Here is a 20,779-nt window from a genome sequence, read left to right on the forward strand (position 1 = left end):
TGCTGGGTCGTGGGGCAGGTCTATTTCTAACTCTTTGAGGAACCTCCACACAGTTTTCCAGAGTGGCTGCACCAGGTCACATTCCCACCAGCAGTGTAAGAGGGTTCCCTTTTCTCCGCATCCTCTCCAACATTTGTGGTTTCCTGCCTTGTTACATGAACTTTAAAAAAAATTCTTTAAAACTTTAAGTAGGCTCCATGCCCACGTGGGGCCGGAACTCACGACCCTGAGATTAAGAGTTGCGTGCTCCCCGACTGAGCCAGCCAGGTGCCCCTGAAAAGCCCACTTAAAAAGCCAGAATTTAAGCAACCGGAGAGTACCAAGGGGTGGAGGTTGGGTTCTTAGGTGTGATGCACCATTACAGACTCCTAGATACACACACACGTAGGATACTTTTCTGCGTCTGGCCAGTTCTCTCCCTTTCGGGGCTCCAGGAGCGTTAACGGAGCTGATGCGCACCCGGAGTGCGCGGGGGGCGGGGGGGGGGGGAGTGAGCGGCCCCAGGACAGGCGCTGGCGGCGAGCCCGCCCTCTCCTCCACGCTGCACCTTCGCCTTCCCTCCATCTCCCGTCTCTTTTCCTTTCTCTGTCCCCGCCGCCGACAGCTCCGTGCAGTCAGCGTGACCTGTCCCCCGGCTGTCCCCAGCCTGTGCCACCTGCCCATCCGTGGTCCACACCGACCCCTAGGGCTCCGCGGCAACCTCACGGCCTCATTGCAGCCCCCGGAGGTCTCCTGTTGCTCTCAGTTCAGGATCCAAACTGCCCGGCAGGTGTCCCAGGCTCCCGGTGACCCGGCGGCACCTGCTTACCTGCCCAGTGTCCTCTCTCTCCAAATCTCCAAATCCCCTTTCCATATTCCCTCCTTACCCCACAACGCTTGGTCTCACCCTTCTGCGATCACCCCCCCCCCCCATACTTGCATTTCTGCACCCGTGTCACTTTTTCTTTCACCTGGGCCTCAGCACTTGGGAGCCGCACGTGCGCCTCCCCCGTCCGCCCCCCACCGCCCTAGCCTGGGGAACGACTCTCTCCCCCAGGATTCGGGCTTGGACGTCGCCTCCTCTGACCAGCCTTCCCGGAAAGCCCCCCTCCGGGGCCCGGTCACCCCCTCTTCTGGTTTGTGGCGGCTCAGGGGTGGGTTGCTCTCCCGCACCTGCTCCAGAGCACTGTGCTTTCGGTTCCCGCTTCCCCTGCTCGGAACTGAGTCCTTAGTGAACCTTTGCGGAGGCGGGGGTGGGGGGTGTGGGGGGTGGGGTGGTGGGTGGGGGTTGGGGTCATCGGGACCCCGGCCCCGGGAGCTGCGCAGACGCGATGCCAACACCAGGGGGCGCTGCGGCCGCGTGCACGGGTCGGGGGTGGGGTGGGGGGTGCACCGCGAGCCGGTCGCCCTTGGTCACCCTTCCCCCATCGCGGCCTGCCCTGAAACCTCCCAGTTCTTCCCGAACTTTGTCTCGGGTCCTTAATTAACCCCCGGGCTTCGGTGGTTAAGCTTAAAGCAAATGTAAGAGCCTACGCTGTTCCAGGGCTTGCGTCGCAGCGTGACCCTTCCTCCCAGCCCCCGGGACCTGGACACGGCGCGCGAAACACGCTCGCTGTTCGTGGACCGAGTGGTGCCCGATGCCCAAGGCCCGCGCGCCAGGTGCGCCGGCAAGGGTCTGGCAGGAGAGAACGGACTGTTCTTCCCCCTGAATATATCGAAGTCAACTCCAGAGGTCGCCACTCGCGTGGTGTAGGGTCCCCCTGGGGCTGGACCCTGCAGGAGGCTGCCCTGTGAGTGCCCCCCCCCCGCCCCCCCGCGCTGTCGGAGTCTTTCCTATCATTTCACAAAGGCTGGAGGTAGAAGCAGCTCTGCTGGAAAGTCGGGACATCCATGTCTGGGGGGCAGGCAAGGCTTTGGAGCAAGTGGTTTCAGCAGCGCCCACCTTAGAGGCCTAGGGTCTCACTGCCCTAACGCTGTGTGGCTTCCTGGGAGCCACAGGGACCGGGCCCCAGTTGCTTTATCTTTGAAACAGAAATCATAGCTATAACCAGCTCGTGGGGCTTGCATTTATTTATTTATTTATTTATTTATTTATTTATTTATTTTCTTTTTTTAATTTTTTTTAATTTTTTTTTAAATTATTATTTATTTATGATAGTCACAGAGAGAGGGAGAGAGAAAGAGAGAGAGAGAGAGAGGCAGAGACATAGGCAGGCTCCATGCCCCGGGAGCCCGACGTGGGATTCGATCCCGGGTCTCCAGGATCACGCCCTGGGCCAAAGGCAGGCGCTAAACCGCTGCACCACCCAGGGATCCCTATTTTCTTTTTTTTAATAATAAATTTATTTTTTATTGGTGTTCAATTTGCCAACATACAGAATAACACCCAGTGCTCACCCCGTCAAGTGCCCCCCCAGTGCCCGTCCCCCAGTCACCCCCCACCCCCTGCCCTCCTCCCCTTCTACCACCCCTAGTTCGTTTCCCAGAGTTAGGAGTCTTCATGTTCTATCTCCCTTTCTGATATTTCCTACCCATTTCTTCTCCCTTCCCCTCTATTCCCTTTCACTATTTTTTATATTCCCCAAATGAATGAGACCATATAATGTTTGTCCTTCTCCGACTGACTTACTTCACTCAGCGTAATACCCTCCAGTCCCATCCACGTTGAAGCAAATGGTGGGTATTTGTCGTTTCTAATGGCTGAGGAATATTCCATCGTATACATAAACCACATCTTCTTTATCCATTCATCTTTTGATGGACACCGAGGCTCCTTCCATAGTTTGGCCATGGGGCTTTTAAAAAAAACTTATATGAAATTTATATAACATGAAATTAGTCATTTAAAAATATGTTGTACATTACTAATGTTGTGCAACCACCACCTGTATCAGGTTCCAAAACATTTTTCTTTTCTTTTTTTTTTTTTTAAAGATTTTATTTATTTATTCATGAGAGAGAGGCAGAGACACAGGCCAAGGGAGAAGCAGGCTCCATGCAGGGAGCCTAAAGTGGGACTTGATCCCAGGACCCCAGGGTCATGCCCCGGGCCCAAAGGCAGGTGCCAAACTGCTAAGCCACCCAGGGATCCCCCCAAAACATTTTCAGCACCGTCCCCATCCTGCCAAATTTCCTGTATCTATTGAGCAGTCACTCCCCATTGCCATCTCCCCTGCAGGCCTTGGCAACAACCAGTCCCATGTTCTGTCCCCACACATTTGACTGTTTCATATAAATGGAATCGTTGCAATATGTGACATTCAGTGTCTGGCTTCTTTCACTTGGCTAAGTGAAACCACCAGGCTTGGTGGTTTTGAGGTTCATTCACAATGTAGCATGTGTCGGTACCTCATTCCTTTTTATAATTGAGTAATATTCTGTTGTTTGGCTTTACTCTCTTGTCTTTGTACATGAAGCTTCTTCTCTTGAGTGGCTTTGTCCTGTTCTCGGCCTGTTGAATTGCTCCTCACCCCTCAAGGCCTGGTTGAGGCTACTTCCCCAATTCCCATGGCTCTCTGGTCGAGCACTAATCGAGTGTACTTTTCTCACTGTACCATAATAATCCGTGTGTTCTTCACCTTCTCCATCCACTAGTGAAATCTGGGCTCCCCAGGAACAGGGACAGAACTGTGCGTTCATAGCTCCTAGCCGACTCTGACCAACACTGTCTACCCAAAACAAATAGCTGTTGAATTAGTGAATGAGTAGATTCTTTTCACGTGTGTCAAGTTTTACACTAATACAAAAGGACTAGGCAGTAGGTGGGAACAGTAGATGGTAATGTAGGGTGACTATGATCCTAAACCTGGGTTCACATGGAAGTAGTGCACTGAGAACTTGGGGGCCTTGGACAAGCTGAAGCACGTTCTGAGCATCTGTTCGCCTGCGGATGGGCATTTGGGCTGGGCCTGCCTTTTGGCCATTGTGAATAATGCTGCTGTGAACATGATGGACGTGTATTTGTTTGAGTTTCTGTCTTCCATTCAGCATCCAGGGTTTTTGTGAGGACTGGGCATGTGCTTACCATGTAGTGGAGCGATTGAAGTTATTAATGTCATCCTGAAGGTGTGTAACTAGGGCCCTACACGGGTTCTTTCTCTGGACGTTTCTCACACATGGGAGCCAGCTCTCACTTTCTCCCTTTACTGGTTTTTAGCCTGTGTGTCTCTCTATTCCCCGCCTGCCCCCGTGGCCAGTGTGGCAAACCAGAGAGGGAAGGGAAGGATGACAAAGGCAGGTGGGTGAGTGGCGGGGCTAGCCACTGGGCAGGTAGCACTGAGCGAGGGGAGGGGCAGGAAGGACATCAGGTCAGGAAGGAGCAGACCCTGCGTGGGTGTAAGAATGAGGAGGGCCCTGATCGATCGCTGCCTTTTCTGCTCCAGTGGTGGAAGGGAGGGCGAGGTGCAGCCCCCTGGGAGGCTGGGGCTGGGGCCACTGGCAGCGTATGGTCGGGGCAAGGAGGTACGTACCTCTGGCGAGGCTGGCTGCGTCAGGGAGCAGGAGACCACGAGAGGGACCTGGTGCTTTTGTACAGAAATACAGGACCCTGGTTGTGGCCGAAGCATTCTGTGCGGGTGGCATCAGGGCTAGAAGCTGGGATCAAGCTCCAGGAGTTGTCAGTTTGACGTCAGGTGACAAAATAGTAATAGGAAAATGCAGGTTTTAAGAAAGCTGATGCTGCCAGGGAGGCAGCTGACTTGGGCTGGGGGTGAGATTGTTGGGTGAGCTTGACCACTCTCGGTACAGGCCCCGGGTGCAGGGGGGGACATCTCCAAGACGGGCGCGTGGCCATCTGGAACGCTGGCAGGCACAGCCTTGGGTGCTGGAGGGATCCGCGTAGCTTTGGGCACAGCAGTTTCTTCTTAATGTGGACAGAAGTGGCCACAGGACCTAACAAAGGCCCCCTTCTTGCCCTGGTGTCCGACAGAACTGAGAAGAGTTACCCCAATCCCCACATGTAGTGGGAACCAGTTTGCAGGTCAAGAAGGAGGGAGCCTATGAGCTGGCTCCTAGGAGGTGCGGTAGGAAATGAGACAGTTGAACATTCGCGTCCCTGACTTATCTGTTCTGGTCTCAGTTTCCAGTCTGAGCTTCCCTCTTTCCAAACTTACACAATGAGATCTTTGTAGGGAGAACCGGCCACTTGTCTTGGAGAGGAACAGACTTAGCATGGATCTGGCAGTTGGCATCTCCCATGAAAAGAATCCACTCCTAATGTGGCCCTCAGGGGAAGTGCCAACAGGTGGCCTAGGTTGGGGGCCCCTTGAGCCCAGGGCAGATCCATTCCAACACCACCTTGTCTGCACTTGAAAGCTGTGTCTGCATGCCCCTCAACTGGCTTGCTCCTTCCTTCATTCACAACTCACACTAAGCAGAGTCATTTCTAGACCCCCTCATTTACTGGGTCAGTGAGCTCATGGGAGGATTAGTTGCTTTTTAGCAGGGAAGAATCTGGATCCTTTAATTCAATCCTTTCATTTGACAGAGGAGGAGAAACCAGAGGCCCTGAGATGTGCTCAGACGTCGCTGGGAGTGGGGTTGGAGACTGGACTAGAACCAAGTCTCCAGGCTCCCGGCCCAGAGCACTTCCCACTGTCCTGCGGCTTCTGAACGCCCAGGCCCCACTGCAGGAGTCTGTATGTGGGACCTGACCTCCTAGTGGGGAGCCTCACTGCACCCACCCTCTCCTCGTTCTGAATATTTAAAACACAAAAGCCAAACTGTAGAAAAACAAAAAGATATTTTATCTATTTGTCATAAGAGAGGTTGTGTCCAGGAGGGAGTAGTCTATTTACCTCTCTCTGGCCTAAGAATCCAGGTGTTAATGGGCACTAACCTGGTAATCTAAACATGCTAGTTACTGGTAGGGATTATTAAGGCCCAGTGTGGAGAATCTCAGATTATTCTCAGACAGAAACAATAAAAATTAATGTTCGGACCAGAAAGGAGAATATTAAATGTGGAGTCAAAGGGAATATGTAGATGCTAAATAAAAGAATAAAACATATAAGGGTGGCTCAAGAGGAGAGTATGGGAGGGTGGGACTTTTTATGGCGGGAAGAGGGTTTTAGACAAGGTGAAAGCGTCTCTGGGAAAGGCTTTTTATAATCGTTGTCCAGGCTGGAGAAATCAGATGTCTTCAGGACTCGAGACATAAGAAATATGCCGGGCACATAGTTGGTCTAGCCAAAAGTTGGAAATTCTGGGAGGTTTGAGGCTTTTCCCGGGAAGCAGATGAGAGAGTGTTTTCCTTCTGGGGGAGGATGCTGTCACCCTACTCAGCCAGAAGCAGCTGGTGAGGACCGAGCTCCACTAATGTGCTGTGAATTCTCCTCCTAGATGGCGGGGACAGCGCGCCATGATCGAGAGATGGCCATCCAGGCCAAGAAAAAGCTCACCACGGCCACCGACCCCATTGAAAGACTCCGACTGCAGTGCCTGGCCAGGGGGTCCGCAGGCATCAAAGGGCTTGGCAGGTAGGATCCCAGCCGTGGGGTGGCAGGGGGATGAAGCAGAGAGGCAGGACACAGCCAGGTGAGGCTATTTCCAGCTGTGTGACCGTGAGCACGTCTTGGCCTCCTAAGTAAGGTCTCTGTTCCCTATTTGTAAAATGCAGTTTGGAGGAATTGATCTTTGAAGTCCCTTGTGACAATTTTTAGTTCTTTGTCCTAGATTCAGCAAGGCTACTGGGACAACTGGAAGTGCAGGGAGGAGCATGGCCAGGTCCTGTAGACACCCTACAGGGCGTGGAGAGAGATGCTCCTGGAAGCTGTGACAATAGGACCCGGCTTGGAAGAGAGAGAAGGTTATTCTCAGGCAGCCCTGTGTTGCTCACCTCCAGGGGGTGCTGAAGTTGCCTGTGGGATGTTCACTGCCAGTGGGGTTCTCCGGGCTCTGTAGGGCCTATCCTCCAGCCCTCTCAGGGCGTGGGAAGTCCTCAAGACCAGGACACCTAAGGAGAAAGAGATTGTTGCCCTTCAGTGGGCAGGCCCTGTGCATTCTCTCTCTTTAAAAATATTTTATTTATTTATTTATTTATTTATTTATTTATTTATTTGAGAGAGAGAGAAAGAGAGAGAGAATGTGTGTGTGTGTGTGTGTGTGTGTGTGTGTGTGTGTGTGTATAAGCAGGGGCAGGGAGAGGGACAAGCAGATGCTGAGCTGAGCGCAGAGCCTGACCTGGGGGCTCCGTCCCAGGACCCTGAGATCAGGGCCTGAACCAAAATCAGGAGTCAGACACTTAACCCACTGAGCCACCCAGGTGCCCCTGCTGGATCTCTGTTTGACAGATTACAGGAGAGCCTGCCGGGGGCCAGGTGCTTGTACGGTTGTGGGTGAACAAGGCTTCTCCAGGCCCCAGGCAGGACTGAGACTAGAGGAGGTCAACTGTCACAAAAGTGAGAATCTCCGTGGTGGTGGTGTGTGTGTCAGAAGCACAGGGCGCCACAGCAGGGGCATCCAGCCTCACGTGTGGAGGTTATAGACGCCTTCTCTTCCTGTGAGGTACTTCCTGAGCATCGGGGATGTCACAACTGCAGTCTCAAATTCTCAGACTAAGGCCAGTGCTGTCAGAAGCCCAGGCTGTGGCCAAGTGGTCACAGTCTAGTGGGAGGACTAGCCCACTTCCCTTCAATATGGTATCACCCCAACCTCCACCCTCCACCTCTTTCTTCCTGCACCCATATCATTGACCTTGGTGTGAAGCCCGCAGGAACACTGCCCAATCTCCCACTCATTGACATGCTCAGCTGAGTCCTTCTTACTGCCTATGCCCCCACCTCCCACACCAATCCCTGCCAGCCCTTCCCCTGTGAGCCAGCCTATTGGCTCTTTCTTGGCCTTTTGCTCCCATGTGCCCTCTGCCTCTGTCCAATTTATTGGTTTTGCTCTTCCCTCAGTCTCTCCTCAACTCAAGTGGAAGCTGCCCCCTTCTGTTCTCCTCATGATTAGATGGGGGTTATGGTTTTTTGGGCCCCCAGAAGTAAAGCACCATTTTCATCACCTCATGTTAAGGATGCATACTGTCACCATGACTTATCATTACTGAAGTTGACCTTGATGACCTGGCCGAGTCAGTGTTTGTCTGACTTCTCCAATGTAAAGTTACTGTTCCTCCCTCTTTCTGTATTGTACTATTTGGAAGGAAGTCTCTATGCAGAGCCACACTTTGGAGTGGGGAGGATGCTTCCCTCCTTGAGGGCAGAGAGTATGTGTATGACTTATTTGGAATACTTCTGTTAGAGTAATTTGTTTTTTCCGAATAATATTTATTTATTTATTTATTTATTTATTTATTTAATCATTTATTTAAACCAATATAGATTAATAGGTATTTAGTTTATACTTTGGGTTACAATTCAGCACTATTTTATATCTGAAATTATTGAAATTTGGGTCTTGGAAGCTCTTTCAATTGGCTCCTGTGTCCCTCTGATATATCCCCATCAAGGTAGTTTTGTTTGCTTTGTCTGGAGCACTTCCTTACTTTCTGGTATAAGATATTCCGAGCTTATCTTCCATATTTCATGCCCCGGTCCTAGAAGCAGACATTTCTCCAAGAAGCCCCATTCCTTTTATTGAAGAATTTTGTTAGAAACCAAGATTGAGGCTCTAGACGTGCTTGTTACTGGAGTGTTACTTCTAGGTTCTCTTAGCTGACAGAACAAGAAAATATATGTGTGTGTGTATATGTACAAATCTGTAGAGATTTTTGTATGTAATCATCTGTGTTTATATGAAGCTAAACATAAATTCATACTAATGTCTCCAATTCTAGCCCATTACTACATCATGCGTTAAGACCATTCCAGCCTCCTCCCCTGGTGTATCTAAATTTCCAATTCAACAATGATAAACTTAGCTTCCACCATCTGCCACCTATTTACTTAATTGTTCCATTCCAGTATACCTTATAGCATAGCAGAATTGTTAACTCAAATCTCCATGGGAATGTCTTTATCAACTAGGGTCCAGTGCTTATGTGCAGTTCCTTTTGCCTTTTTTTTCAAAGATTTATTTATTCATGAGAGACTCAGAGAGAGAGAGAGAGAGAGAGAGAGAGAGGCAGAGACACAGGCAGAGGAAGAAGCAGGCTCCATGCAGCCTGATGTGGGACTCGATCGTGGGTCTCCAGGATCACGCCCTGGGCTGAAGGCAGTGCTAAACTGCTGAGCCACCCAGGGATCCCTCCTTTTGCCTTTAATCCCTATGGACTCTACTCATTTCCACAGTTACTTAAGTCAGCATACCCCACCCCCACCTTCAGTGAGATTGTTTCAAACTTTTGTAATACAGTCAGGTTCTCTTTTCACTATCTGCATTCTTTCCTGGGATCCCCTGACCTCCTAAATAATTTTTTAAAAAATTTGTACACATTAAGGTTTACTCTTTGTACTATCAAGTTCTAGGGGCACTAGCGAGTGCATAGGATCATGTATCCACCATTATATAATTGCACAGAATAGTTTCACTGCCCTAAACACTGTGGTCCCCCTATTGTCTTCTCCCCTTCCCCTTGTCTATTAATTGTCTCCACAGCTTTGACTTTTTCAGGATGTCATAGAATTAGGATCACATAGTACATTTCCTTTTACGAGAATGAATGCTGGGAAGAGGCTCTCCAATTTTGGGAGGAGGGTACAGAACAGAATTCAGGGCATCCGTATTTTACTTTGAAAAACCTTAAGAGTGGTTTATTTTTAAATCTTAATCCTTACACCTTGTTCTCTTCTTTCTTTCTTTCTTTCTTTCTTTCTTTCTTTCTTTCTTTCTTTGGGGTGTGTGTGTATTTTTCTTTAGAATGTTTCGAATTATGGATGACAATAACAACCGAACCCTTGATTTCAAAGAATTTGTGAAAGGGCTAAATGATTATGCTGTGGTCATGGAAAAGCAAGAGGCAGAAGAACTCTTCCGGAGGTTTGATAAAGATGGAAACGGAACAATAGACTTCAACGAATTCCTTCTCACATTAAGAGTAAGTGGCCTCATGAATCACTGTATCTGCTGAGTTTGGCTTTCACATGGTTGGGGTTGGCTATTTTGAGGTTTTGTTTTCAGAAGTTGTCAGTGCACTGTGGAGGAGATGGGAAGGAGATTGATAACAGGTTTAGGGACTTTCTGAAGTAATTGTCATGCACGTTGTTTAACGGCACGCAAACCATGTCATACAACCGAGAGGAATCAGGTATTTCGTGACGTATGATACAAAGCAATCTCCTTTGTGTTGTCTACGTATGTGTTTTTTTCTATTTACCTAGCCTCCAATGTCTAGAGCCAGAAAAGAGGTGATTATGCAAGCTTTTAGGAAGTTAGACAAGACTGGAGATGGCGTTATAACCATTGAAGATCTTCGTGAGGTGTATAATGTGAAACACCACCCTAAGTACCAAAATGGAGAATGGACAGAGGAACAAGTATTCAGGAAATTTCTGGATAACTTTGATTCACCCTACGATAAAGATGGATTGGTAAGTAAAAGAGCTTAACTTAAGTGGAATTCCTTCTCTCAAATTTGTAATTGTAATTACGAAATAGGTCCAAAGCCTTAAAAAATACGTGTAACATATTCCTTATAAATAGAAGTAAAATATTTCCTGTAGAGACTGTCTGGAAAGTTGGGAGAGAAAGTGATAAGATATGTGTGTGTGCACATATATTGGTAAGGGATCCGCATACAGCTAAATACCCATCATCTGGAGAATGCGGTATTTTGATTTATTGCTCCAATTCACGGTTACCATACTTACCACACTTGGCCAGCCACATTCCGAACTAGACTACTACAAAACCTATTTAACTTCAAAATGAAACCATAATTTAATTTTTTTTGGAACATGATTCAAAAGGTATTTCAGGATGTGGCAGTGCTTTTCACACTCATCCTTACAACATCATTTATCCTCACACTTTACTATGTAGGAGTCCCATTTAAGGGAGGCTTTCAGTAAAGGGAATGCCGGGTAACAGAATTTACTTTGATTTCATCTTTACTGGGCTTTGAGATCAACTTGCATTTCTAAACTACAGTGAGCTTAAAAACACAAGCAACCACTCCACCCCCATTAACTGGTATCTTCAAGTTACAAACCCATACCTTGGTAAGGTGAGGAATTATACCTCTGCAACTGTGTCCAAGCTAAGATGACAGTGCCATTTGTCTTTTTCTTTTTTCTTTTTTTTTTTTTAAGATTTTATTTATTTATTTTAGAGAGGGCGAGACAGAGAGCACAAGAGAGCACAAGCATGAGTGGGGGAGCAGGTGGGGAGAGGGAGAGGGAGAAGTAGGTTCCCCACTGAGGGGGGAGCCTGATGAGGGACTTGATCCCAGGACCCTGGGATCATGACCTGAGTCGAAGGCAGAGCCCAAGTGACTGAGCCACCCAGGCACCCCTTCTGTCTCTTATCAACAGCCATAAGTGGACATTTGAATTCAGCCCCAGTTCTGCTGGTAGGTGTCTTTGGAAGCTCTGATGATGGGGTAGGGAGCATTCTTCTCGGCTGACAGAGCAGCCGAACTCTGGGGAGGGTTCCTCCCAACCCCTGCCTCACACAGGAAGGAGTAGTGAGCAGGAAGAGAAGATGGCAATGATAGGAACAGGAAACAAGGCTTCCCCTTCTGAAGGGAGTTTCCCCCAACTTTTTCGATGAAACTTCATGCTAAGTCTTATTAGCACAGGGTCAGGGGACTAGGAAGGTGACCTTTTTTTCCTTCCTGCTGACATTTTCCCACTGGGGACAGAGAAATACCCTTCATTTTAGTGAAGAGATTAGAAGTGGATGAAAAGAAAGGGAGGTGGGCGGTACCTCAATTCTGTAGGGCAGCCTAATGCTTAGGGACAGAAATAACAGAATCGAACCATATGTTTTCTTCCAACATTGCTGGCTTTTGATCTCTGCAATGGCAGTGGAAAAATAGTCAACTGCCATTTCCCCAAATTAGCCCACCTCCACATGAGATCCCTGGGTGTGCTTGCCTTCTCTCTGCAGGTGGTTCCTTCTCCTCGTTGCCAGGGGAAACCTCAGCTGCCCTTTGCTCTAACCCAAGCCAAAGTGGCCGGTTGTTATGATTCAGCTGATTTAAAGTTCCCACCGCTGTCCCTTTCAACATTTATTTTAACAAGCCACCTTAAGTTCTCAAATGCTCATAAAGATCCTTAGGGTTTTTAGCAGTTATAGTGTTTGATACTACCGGAGTATCACAGACCCTGTGCGAATACCCAGCTGACTGTTCCTGCTCATTATCTGGAGTATGTACTGCTGGCTGTACTGAAGAACTTCAGAATCTATTTGTGGGTGGAGATGGAGGATTTGCAGTTTTAGTAAAAGTGCCCTAGATAATTCTTATTCACATTCATATTTGAGATCCTTGTCCCTGAAAGATTCAGAAGTGCCTATTTTTAATCACTACATATGATACGTATAATATCATGCACAAGAATCTCATGTGACATAATTATGGATCTGGATCATTTATTGAGTACTTATCTACAGGGTATTGTGTTAAGGGACATCATGAAAATGTTTCTGAAAAATGATGTGTGATTCAGACTTTTGCACACTGAATCATATTTTAAATGCACAAGGTAACTGTTGATGTAAACAAACTCCACGGCAAATTTTTTTATGAAGAGAACAATTAGTTCTTAATTTATCTTTTCCAAATTGAGTTGTCTTATACATTAAGATTTCTTATAGTGAAGCATAGCTATGTTTGAAGCCAGTGCACTCATTTATGGTTAAAAATATATAGTGGATATCCAAGTAGGACAGAATTCAGAAAAAGGCAAGAAATTCATCATACTCCCCAGCTAAGGATGGTGCTTAAATTTGTGGACTTTTAATAATGTAGGCTAAGCTCTCAAGTAGTCATAAAGGCTCCTGGGGTTTACAGCAGCCATGGATTTGGATGTAACGGATCCCATCCTAATAATCCCCACATCCTGCTCTCAGAGCAGCCTGTGCACCAGAAGTCATGTGGATGGAGGTATGAAAGCAACCAAATAATGTGTGAAGTGAACCTTCCTCATTCAAGTTCTTTTTTTTTTTTTTTTTAAGATTTATCTATTTGAGAGGGAGGGGGAGAGAGAGAGAGAGAGAGAGAAAGCATGAGCATGGGAAGGGGCACAGGCAGAGAGAGAGAAAATCTCAAGCAGACTCCTTGCTGATCAGACCTGAGCCAAAACCAAGAGTTGGGCACATAACCTACTGAGCCACCCAGCCTCCTGCCTTTCTATCCCTAAACTCCACCCTAGTTGAGTGAGACTTTCACTTTTTATTTAATATATAGATTTGAAAATTTTCATTTATATATGTTATCTTACAACCACAAATATATTTTAAAAATCTCTCAGAAGTAGATTAGCCTTTGAGAGAATATGGGTCTTGTTGTCTTATCTATCTCATGTAGATGTTTTTAATAATTAAAATTATTTTAAATATGCTACCGAGTGTATATAAATGATCTCAAACTTATTTTATGATTTTTTAAAAAATCAATCTTAAACAGAGTAAAAGGTGCTGTACTCTGTATCATGACTCAAATATTTCCATTGCTTCCACCTACAACCTTCTCCATTATATAACAAATATTCTATTAACTAGGAGTAGCACAGTCTAGAGGCTGACCAAGAGCAGGGGTGTGCACTTTCTCACTTTTTACTAAATGTCCAACAAAATAATTAAGTAGTCATAGTTATTATTACTGAAAAGTAATTTACTATGATGAGGGCAAGTGTGGGGAAATCATAGGGTTTGTGATTCAGGCAATTCTCAGTGTAAGTTGAGTCTCGGGAAATAAGCAGACACCTCATCCAATAATAACTGATGGCCTTTTCTGAAATGATCAAACATATTAGCTCTAAAGTCTGGTTTTATGTAACCTGGCTTCCAGATGAGGTTGAATGCTGGATAACAGGGGAATGCAATGGAGGACGTGAGTAAAGAAATTGAAGAAAGGAGAACATTAGTGGTATTTTAATTTTAATAAAAACTATGCACATATTTCTTTCTACTTCTAGACCCCTGGAAAGCCCAACTTACCTCTTAGTTCTGTCCAATGACTTTCTTCCCTCTGCATTTTACTATTTTGGGGTTGTGTGGGGAGTAGGTAAGGGAGAGAAATAGGGATCCTGTGACTTTTTTTCTCTGTTCACTTAAAATTGCAGCACAAAAGGCAAATGGGTCACTCAGCTTGTGTGATTCTTAGAAGATGTAGGTAGGCACTCCGTGGGAGAGGGGTTTTGAATTATTGATGAGTTTCACTTTTTGTGATGTTTTTAATCCCTTGTGACGCTTAAGATTGAAGGCTCACTAGAGAACAATAAATTTCCTAAACAGCCATCATTATTTGCATCTGTGTCCTCCCATGTAAGCCGGGCTGTACTTTCAGTTAAATTGATTGGTCACAGAGCTCAGTCAAACAGGAAGGCTGTTCTTTCCCTGAGTCACTTAAGTATGTCAGCCAGTATGGTTGAAATGCAGTGTACATATTGCCTATACCTCTTAAAAAATTAGATTGAGGGGCGCCTGGGTAGCTCAGTTGGGTTAAGGGTCTGCCTTCAGCTCAGGTCATGATCTCCAGGTCCTGAGATGGAGCCCTGCATCAGCAACCAGCTCAGCGGGGAGTCTGTCTCCCCTTCTCCTTCTGCCCCTCCCCCAGTTCATGCTCTCTCTCTCTCTCTCTCTCTCTCTTGCTCTCAAATAGATAAATAAAGTCTTAAAAAAATAAGATTGAGAACTGCTGTTTCTTCTTTCTAGAAGGAAAGTCATATAAAATTCTAGCCTAGATAAACACAAATTGATATTCCAAAAGACAGTTACAGGATGGAGAGAGGACCCAGGGTGGTGTGGGGAGACATGGAGAAGGGGGGGTGCCTTTTTTTTCCTTCTCACTTTTTGCCTTGAAGTAAGTTCTATCTTTGAAAAGAATGAAGCCAAAGAATATTTAACTAGAAATCTGTTTCTTTATCCACAGGACAGAATTCCACTTCCTGAAACGTTGCTTGCCGGGACTCTAGGACCTGTGGCGCTATATCTGACATGTCACAGAAAGCCCGTACTAACTACCACCAAAGAAACTTGTTTCTTATTCTGAGTTTCAGTCTCACATTTCCGAACAGAATATGGGCTCCTGCTGTAGAGAAAGGCGAGAACCTATATCTCACTTTCCATTTAGGTTGGTCTGGAAATTTTCGAGACTTTCTACCCATGTTCCCCTCCTGCTACCCCTCACGGTCATCCTCAGTGTGATTGTTTCCTCTTGTCTGAGATCTTATTCTTGATCTGTGTCACTAAAAAGCCTTGACCAAAGTTTCCCTCCCATTTACAGGTACTGGAGATGGGCCTCTGCTGAAATGCTGGGAAGCAAAGTTTTGTTTTTGTTTCTGACTTTTTCACTGCAGGTGACCCCCGAGGAGTTTATGAACTACTATGCAGGAGTGAGCGCGTCCATTGACACGGATGTGTATTTCATTGTCATGATGAGAACTGCCTGGAAGCTCTAAATGTAGGACCCGGGAACCAGGGCCTTGGGTACAGCTACGTGGCTCCAAATGATTAAACATCAGCCCCAAACCGGGATCACATTTGATTTAATGTTCATCCCAGTGTGTCTTTTATGTCGACACATGCTGCATTTTCTAGGGCAGAAATGACACTATGCAGTTAACTGTGACTTCACTTCTGTGAAGCTTTTTCCTTAGCTCTGATAGAGGAATTAAATTAAAATAAGATTCAAAAAGATCCTAAAGCCAGGCTCTAGGGTACATACACATGTCCAATAAACATGGGTGCCCATTAATAAAAGTTTGAATATTTAATTACAATATCTACCAATGTACCCACAGGGTGCATCTTCACTTCCTTTTAGATGGCCCATTTCTAGGTAAGAGAATTCACCTGTTTTTATAACGGACTGTAAATCGTTAAGTGCATCAGTTCCAAATTGGGGACCAGAAGAGAACCACACATTAGCCTCAATTTTTATACCTGAGTCTTGAGTTTCTCTGCCAGTGGTTTAGGGAAGCCTCAGTTTGGCGAATAGATTTAGAATGACATTTTTGGGTCATCTAAAGTTTCTGTGAGAGAGGAGGCTATTTCCTTGAGCAGTAGAGCTAGGACCATCCTAGTGGTTAAAGTTTGAGGCTGGGCTGTGCTCTCAGATTTTATGTGGGTGAGTGAGCAGACCGTATCAACAAACCTTTGTCCGGTGGAATGTTCATCTCCCCGCTCCCTGCCATGAGCCAATAATGTTGATATTCCCACCAGTACAAGGGCGTGAGGTATGACATAGACAAGGATCGCAGGCCTACTCCAAAGAGGGTTTTCCATCTTATACTTCATGGCCCAGAGCATTCTCCTTCCAGTTCTAAGCTTTAGCTTCATATTGTCAATGTGAGAATCCCCAGGAATGGCTTCCAAGCAAAGGCAGCCACAGCTACTAGCAAATAGATATTGAAACCACCACTGCCCCTCTGTGTGTTCTGTGTCTGGGGCCAGAGGTCAAAGCACAGGGACCAGCCTCTTGGCTATGCTGCTGGAGGTAATGACCACCTGCTTTGTTCCTCAAGGACAGTCCTTTTTGCCACCTCTGTCCCTAGCTGCAGTCATCCCCTCATTTGGAGACATGGATTGGGATAATAGTCCACTTTAAAATCCCATGTATAGAAGTGGCTCTGGGTTTATGGTCAAACTCACTTGCCGTATTTTGTACCAAAACACTTGTTTACTTTTTATCTCACAGACTTGGAAGTGGAGATCAAGATACACATTGATTTACAATTTGTTAAAGCAGGTGTTTCCAGATGAGAATTGTAGCAGCTTGTTTGTCGTCAAGAAGCTAATCTCCCACTTATTCTGATAACAGGCTGGACAAGTGACCTTTTTCTTGAGGATGGGAGCAACCCCAAATTATGGGAATCTAGCTTTTCAGAAACTAATTGCACACGTATGGTTTTCCCATGACTTTATTATCTAGGCATATATAAAGATGAGCAGGCCAAAAGATGCCAAGTGTTATGAAGAAATATATAGAAATGAGGTAGAAATCCAGAAATGATTATGATGGAATGTATAGGGAAAATATCCATGTTTTCTGTAATCTACACCTTTGCAGATTATGGCAAAGGAGAGGTTCTAGTTTTCTGACATGATTTCAAGCTCACTGCTCTAGATAGATCTGTGTCTTTGATTTTGGGAATGACTCATGCCTCTGCTTAACTGGGGCCATAGTGTTAGCATGTGATTCTGAACAAGGACTAGGTTGTAGCTATCAGCTTCGTCTTCCCCAATCGTACTTTTGCTTCCTGTCTAATTGGGGCACAGCTATCAGATTTCAGATAACCTATACCTTAGAGTGTATTTGGCCACATTTGGTTGTCTCTCTTCCATCAGGTCAGGTTCTGGGCCCACAAGCAAGGATTCCACCAAGGTCTACCCCCCAGCCCCAGCGGGGAGTGCTCCACTCCTATTCTGAGTCTTATCTGTGATTTCTGACCTAGTCAGGACTCACTCATTAGAGAAATAAAGTCATTTAAGAAAAATCATCCACTAACAACACTTTTCTGGATGTATTTTCTGTTTATTTAACTTACTCAATTTAAATATTACTCCATTTGCAATTAAAAGGTAAATACTAAGGTCAGGAGATAAAACACAATAAAATATCCTCAATCCTTAGGATTCCTACCTGGACCCCAGATAGGAAGTAAACAGACAAGCCGAAGAGAAGAGGATGAGCTTGGCAGCTTTTCATGAAACAGAAACAGTGTACGTAAAAATTCTGAGAATCAGGATTGGCCAGAGTAAGCCACCAATATCGGTACTGAATCTGGGTTCTAACTCCCCCGAAAGGCAAACGTAGGCAAGAACAGAGGTCTGCCCCTAACCAGCTTCTTCAAGGACTGGTTCCCATCCTGCCTGAATTCCATTCAGAGTGCAAGTGAGTAATCTAAGAAGCATTGGTGTTGTAGCCTGAGTCTGTACGGCTGATTTTCATAGACATTCAAACCTCGATAGGAGTTTTTCCCAGACCCAAATGGCACTCTGGAGGATGCTGCATGGCTTTTTGTGGTTTGGTGGCAGCATGGAGTAGTGCTTCATACCCTCATAGCAGCTTCTTGAGGCAGAGCTGGGTACCCACCAGGTAAGCTACAGATTAGCTTTGTCACATTACAGTTTTAGGTTAAATATATCCCTTCACTAAATATTTATTGAGTCACTGCTGTGTGTCCTGCTCTACTCTAGGCTGTGGGGACACAAGGAAGGGGCAAGGATAAATGTAAATAAAACCACTGGTTTTGAAACCCAACTAACAGCCCAACTGTTAAGAGATTGGAGAGGAGGGGAAGCCTCGGCACTGAAGCCAGGATAGTTAGGGCCCTTTCTTTGGCAACGTGTTGCAGAACCATGTGGTAAATTTAATGAACGTAGACAATCTATCAAGGCACTGCCAGGAAAATACCCCTCTATTCTTGGAGGCAGATCATTGTGTCAGCCGTTCCCTTCTCTTGGCCAGTGTGGACTGCCTTACTGAGCCATGAGCGTACAAGTAGGTAATGATTCAACCCTCTGTAGGCAACTGACAGATGCAATTTGTTCTGCTGATGTTTAATCAAGTGGAGAGATGATATTAACCAAATACGTATTCTTGGCTGGTATGTGGGCGTCCTTCTGCTCCTTCTTCATGAAATTCTGCTAACACCCTCCGAGTGGTATACCTTTCTGGATTTATGAACAACTCTCTGGGGCAGAGAATGAAAAACCCCACTAATTCAAATTTCTCAGATCAGTCAACAAACTCGCTTTCCTGGAAATTATAGGCTGTACTTGTAAATTAAGAGTGTGTTGAAAGAAGCAGCAAAGTTGCAAATTTTAGAAATGCTTATGATTCAGGGGAAAACAAAGGTGCCGAGGATCTGATAGATGGTCATAGAATGTTATCTTCATGTAACCGATCCTTTGGAAAGCCAGTGTTTCTAAGAGTGGTTCTACTCCTCCAAGTCGCTGATGTGGAAACTCCGTAACCTTGATAGAGATAGCTAGTTCTTTCCACATCATAAAAAAACCTCACTAAATGAATCCCCTAAAATTATGTCTTATAAAACAGATGACGGGTGAAATCTGTTGAAAGAAACATAAACAAATGATTGATGGGGGTTCTGAGAACACTGCTGTGTGAGAAGAGTTCTCTTGCCACCTCAGTTGGTGCGGTGAGAAGCTTGTGGTGAAGCAGCTCTTCCTCTCTGAGAATAGCATGACCTTCTTGTTTTATTTTCACACCTGCTTCGCCAAAGCCAGTATCTTCCCTCAGCAGAATAGAGTGGAAGGTGCTCTTTAGGAGTGAAACTCACCGAGAATATGAACCACCGACCAGTAGCTGAGGTTTTGATAATGGACCTTGCAACTACCAGAAAGGTATATTGTATCAGGGAAAGAAAATCTCAAAATGTACTGGCCTACTTTCTTTTGTTCTAGATTCTTCTTACTCTTCACAAATGGAATTTATTCGTTTATGATTTCTCTGGAGTATGATACAAATTCTAACAGCCATTGAACATGGTTGATGCAATTTCTGCTTCACCAAAGTTCTTGTGAGCACCATGGGTTTCCTGTTCCCACTCTCCTCCCAACATGGGCACAAGTGGCGCACAGCTCAGATGTGCATGGGTTGGACCCATTATGCTGCCCATTTAACTGTCATTCACCTCCAGTTTTGTTCTGCATAAGAACCCATAAAAAATTTAAGTCACAACCCTGTGACTCAGAGCTCAAGCACCCGAAATTTTGAGGCAAGATCTGAGTATGTAGTTTGTAATCCTGTCATGAAAGACTTGAGTAACTTTTTCTTTATAAACCTTAACACTTGGCCCTCAGACACTGGTATTGATTCTGGGAACATCTTGATCTTAAACTTGAAAGGTTTGAGTTGCTGGTCTCCTAGAAACACTCAGGGCACATGCAGAACTGATGCCAGTCAGTGCTCTCAGAGAGCCTTAGAACAGAAAAAGGAACCTGTAATTGAGGGAAAATGACAGATGGCAGAGTGGCTTGTTCTTGCCGGGGTGATAGTGAGCCTCAGAGTGCTTCCACCTTGATGCTATAAAGTGCAGCGCAGATGCAAGGCATTACCAAATGTCAGGCATTGCCTTATGAAACCCAGATCATTCTTTTTTTTTGTTTCCAAGGGGACTGCAGAATAAACTCTGTTCCACAGATTTCATTAGGCCTAAAATCTCATTTAGCAATATCATTCAACATCCATTTATTTAAGATTATCTTTTTTTAATATTATCTTTGAAGCTGCACAGTAGATACAGTAAATTACCAATAATTTCAGCTCCACTAATTGAGCTCACTCAGATAGGGTTTGAGTGAAAATTTATTTCTGTTTCATCTGTACTAAAAAGAATCATTGTTAAGCAAGTCTGTATAGAAAGATTATAAGAGCTGTGCCTGCTTATGTTCATATATGTTTTACAGATACTTGGAAATATCTATTTACACATAAATGTCATTACTATGGTAGTCATAAAAAGTTCCCACATATCTGAAAACAGTCCTAGGCCAGTTGCTCGGCGGCAATACTTTATTTACCTAACGTGACACAAACTATTTTCTAGATAGTGAGGAGTTCCTCTAAGTAAAGCCTATCCTGATAGTATCCTTAGTAGAAATTGAAGTTGAAAAGCAATGTTTTATAAATCAGAATTTCTATGACATTTATGATATTAATCTTAAAATATTTGGTTAATAAGCTGTACATGCTTATAGTGGTAAGTGCTTTCGAGCAAAAATTTGTCAT

The 20,779-nt window shown here is 45.5% G+C and overlaps 1 protein-coding gene across 3 annotated transcripts in view; it reads left to right on the plus strand.

Annotated features, from left to right (window-relative positions):
* Positions 1-20,779, plus strand: part of CAPSL (calcyphosine like) — a 34,637-nt gene that overhangs the window by 11,782 nt on the left and 2,076 nt on the right. Inside the window, exons 1-5 of one of the 3 annotated variants that reach the window (XM_077896229.1) lie at positions 1,429-1,769; positions 6,319-6,455; positions 9,778-9,955; positions 10,239-10,448; positions 15,381-15,484. In XM_077896229.1, coding sequence (XP_077752355.1) covers positions 6,319-6,455; positions 9,778-9,955; positions 10,239-10,448; positions 15,381-15,482 — 627 coding nt within the window. In that variant the 5' untranslated portion in view covers positions 1,429-1,769 and the 3' untranslated portion in view covers positions 15,483-15,484. Of the gene's footprint in view, positions 1-1,428; positions 1,770-6,318; positions 6,456-9,777; positions 9,956-10,238; positions 10,449-15,380; positions 15,485-20,779 lie in introns of those variants that run through there. The other 2 variants (XM_077896228.1, XM_077896230.1) reach the window with 2 other exon arrangements.

Source organism: Canis aureus, chromosome 4 (assembly GCF_053574225.1).
Source record: "Canis aureus isolate CA01 chromosome 4, VMU_Caureus_v.1.0, whole genome shotgun sequence".
Classification (NCBI taxonomy): domain Eukaryota; kingdom Metazoa; phylum Chordata; class Mammalia; order Carnivora; family Canidae; genus Canis; species Canis aureus.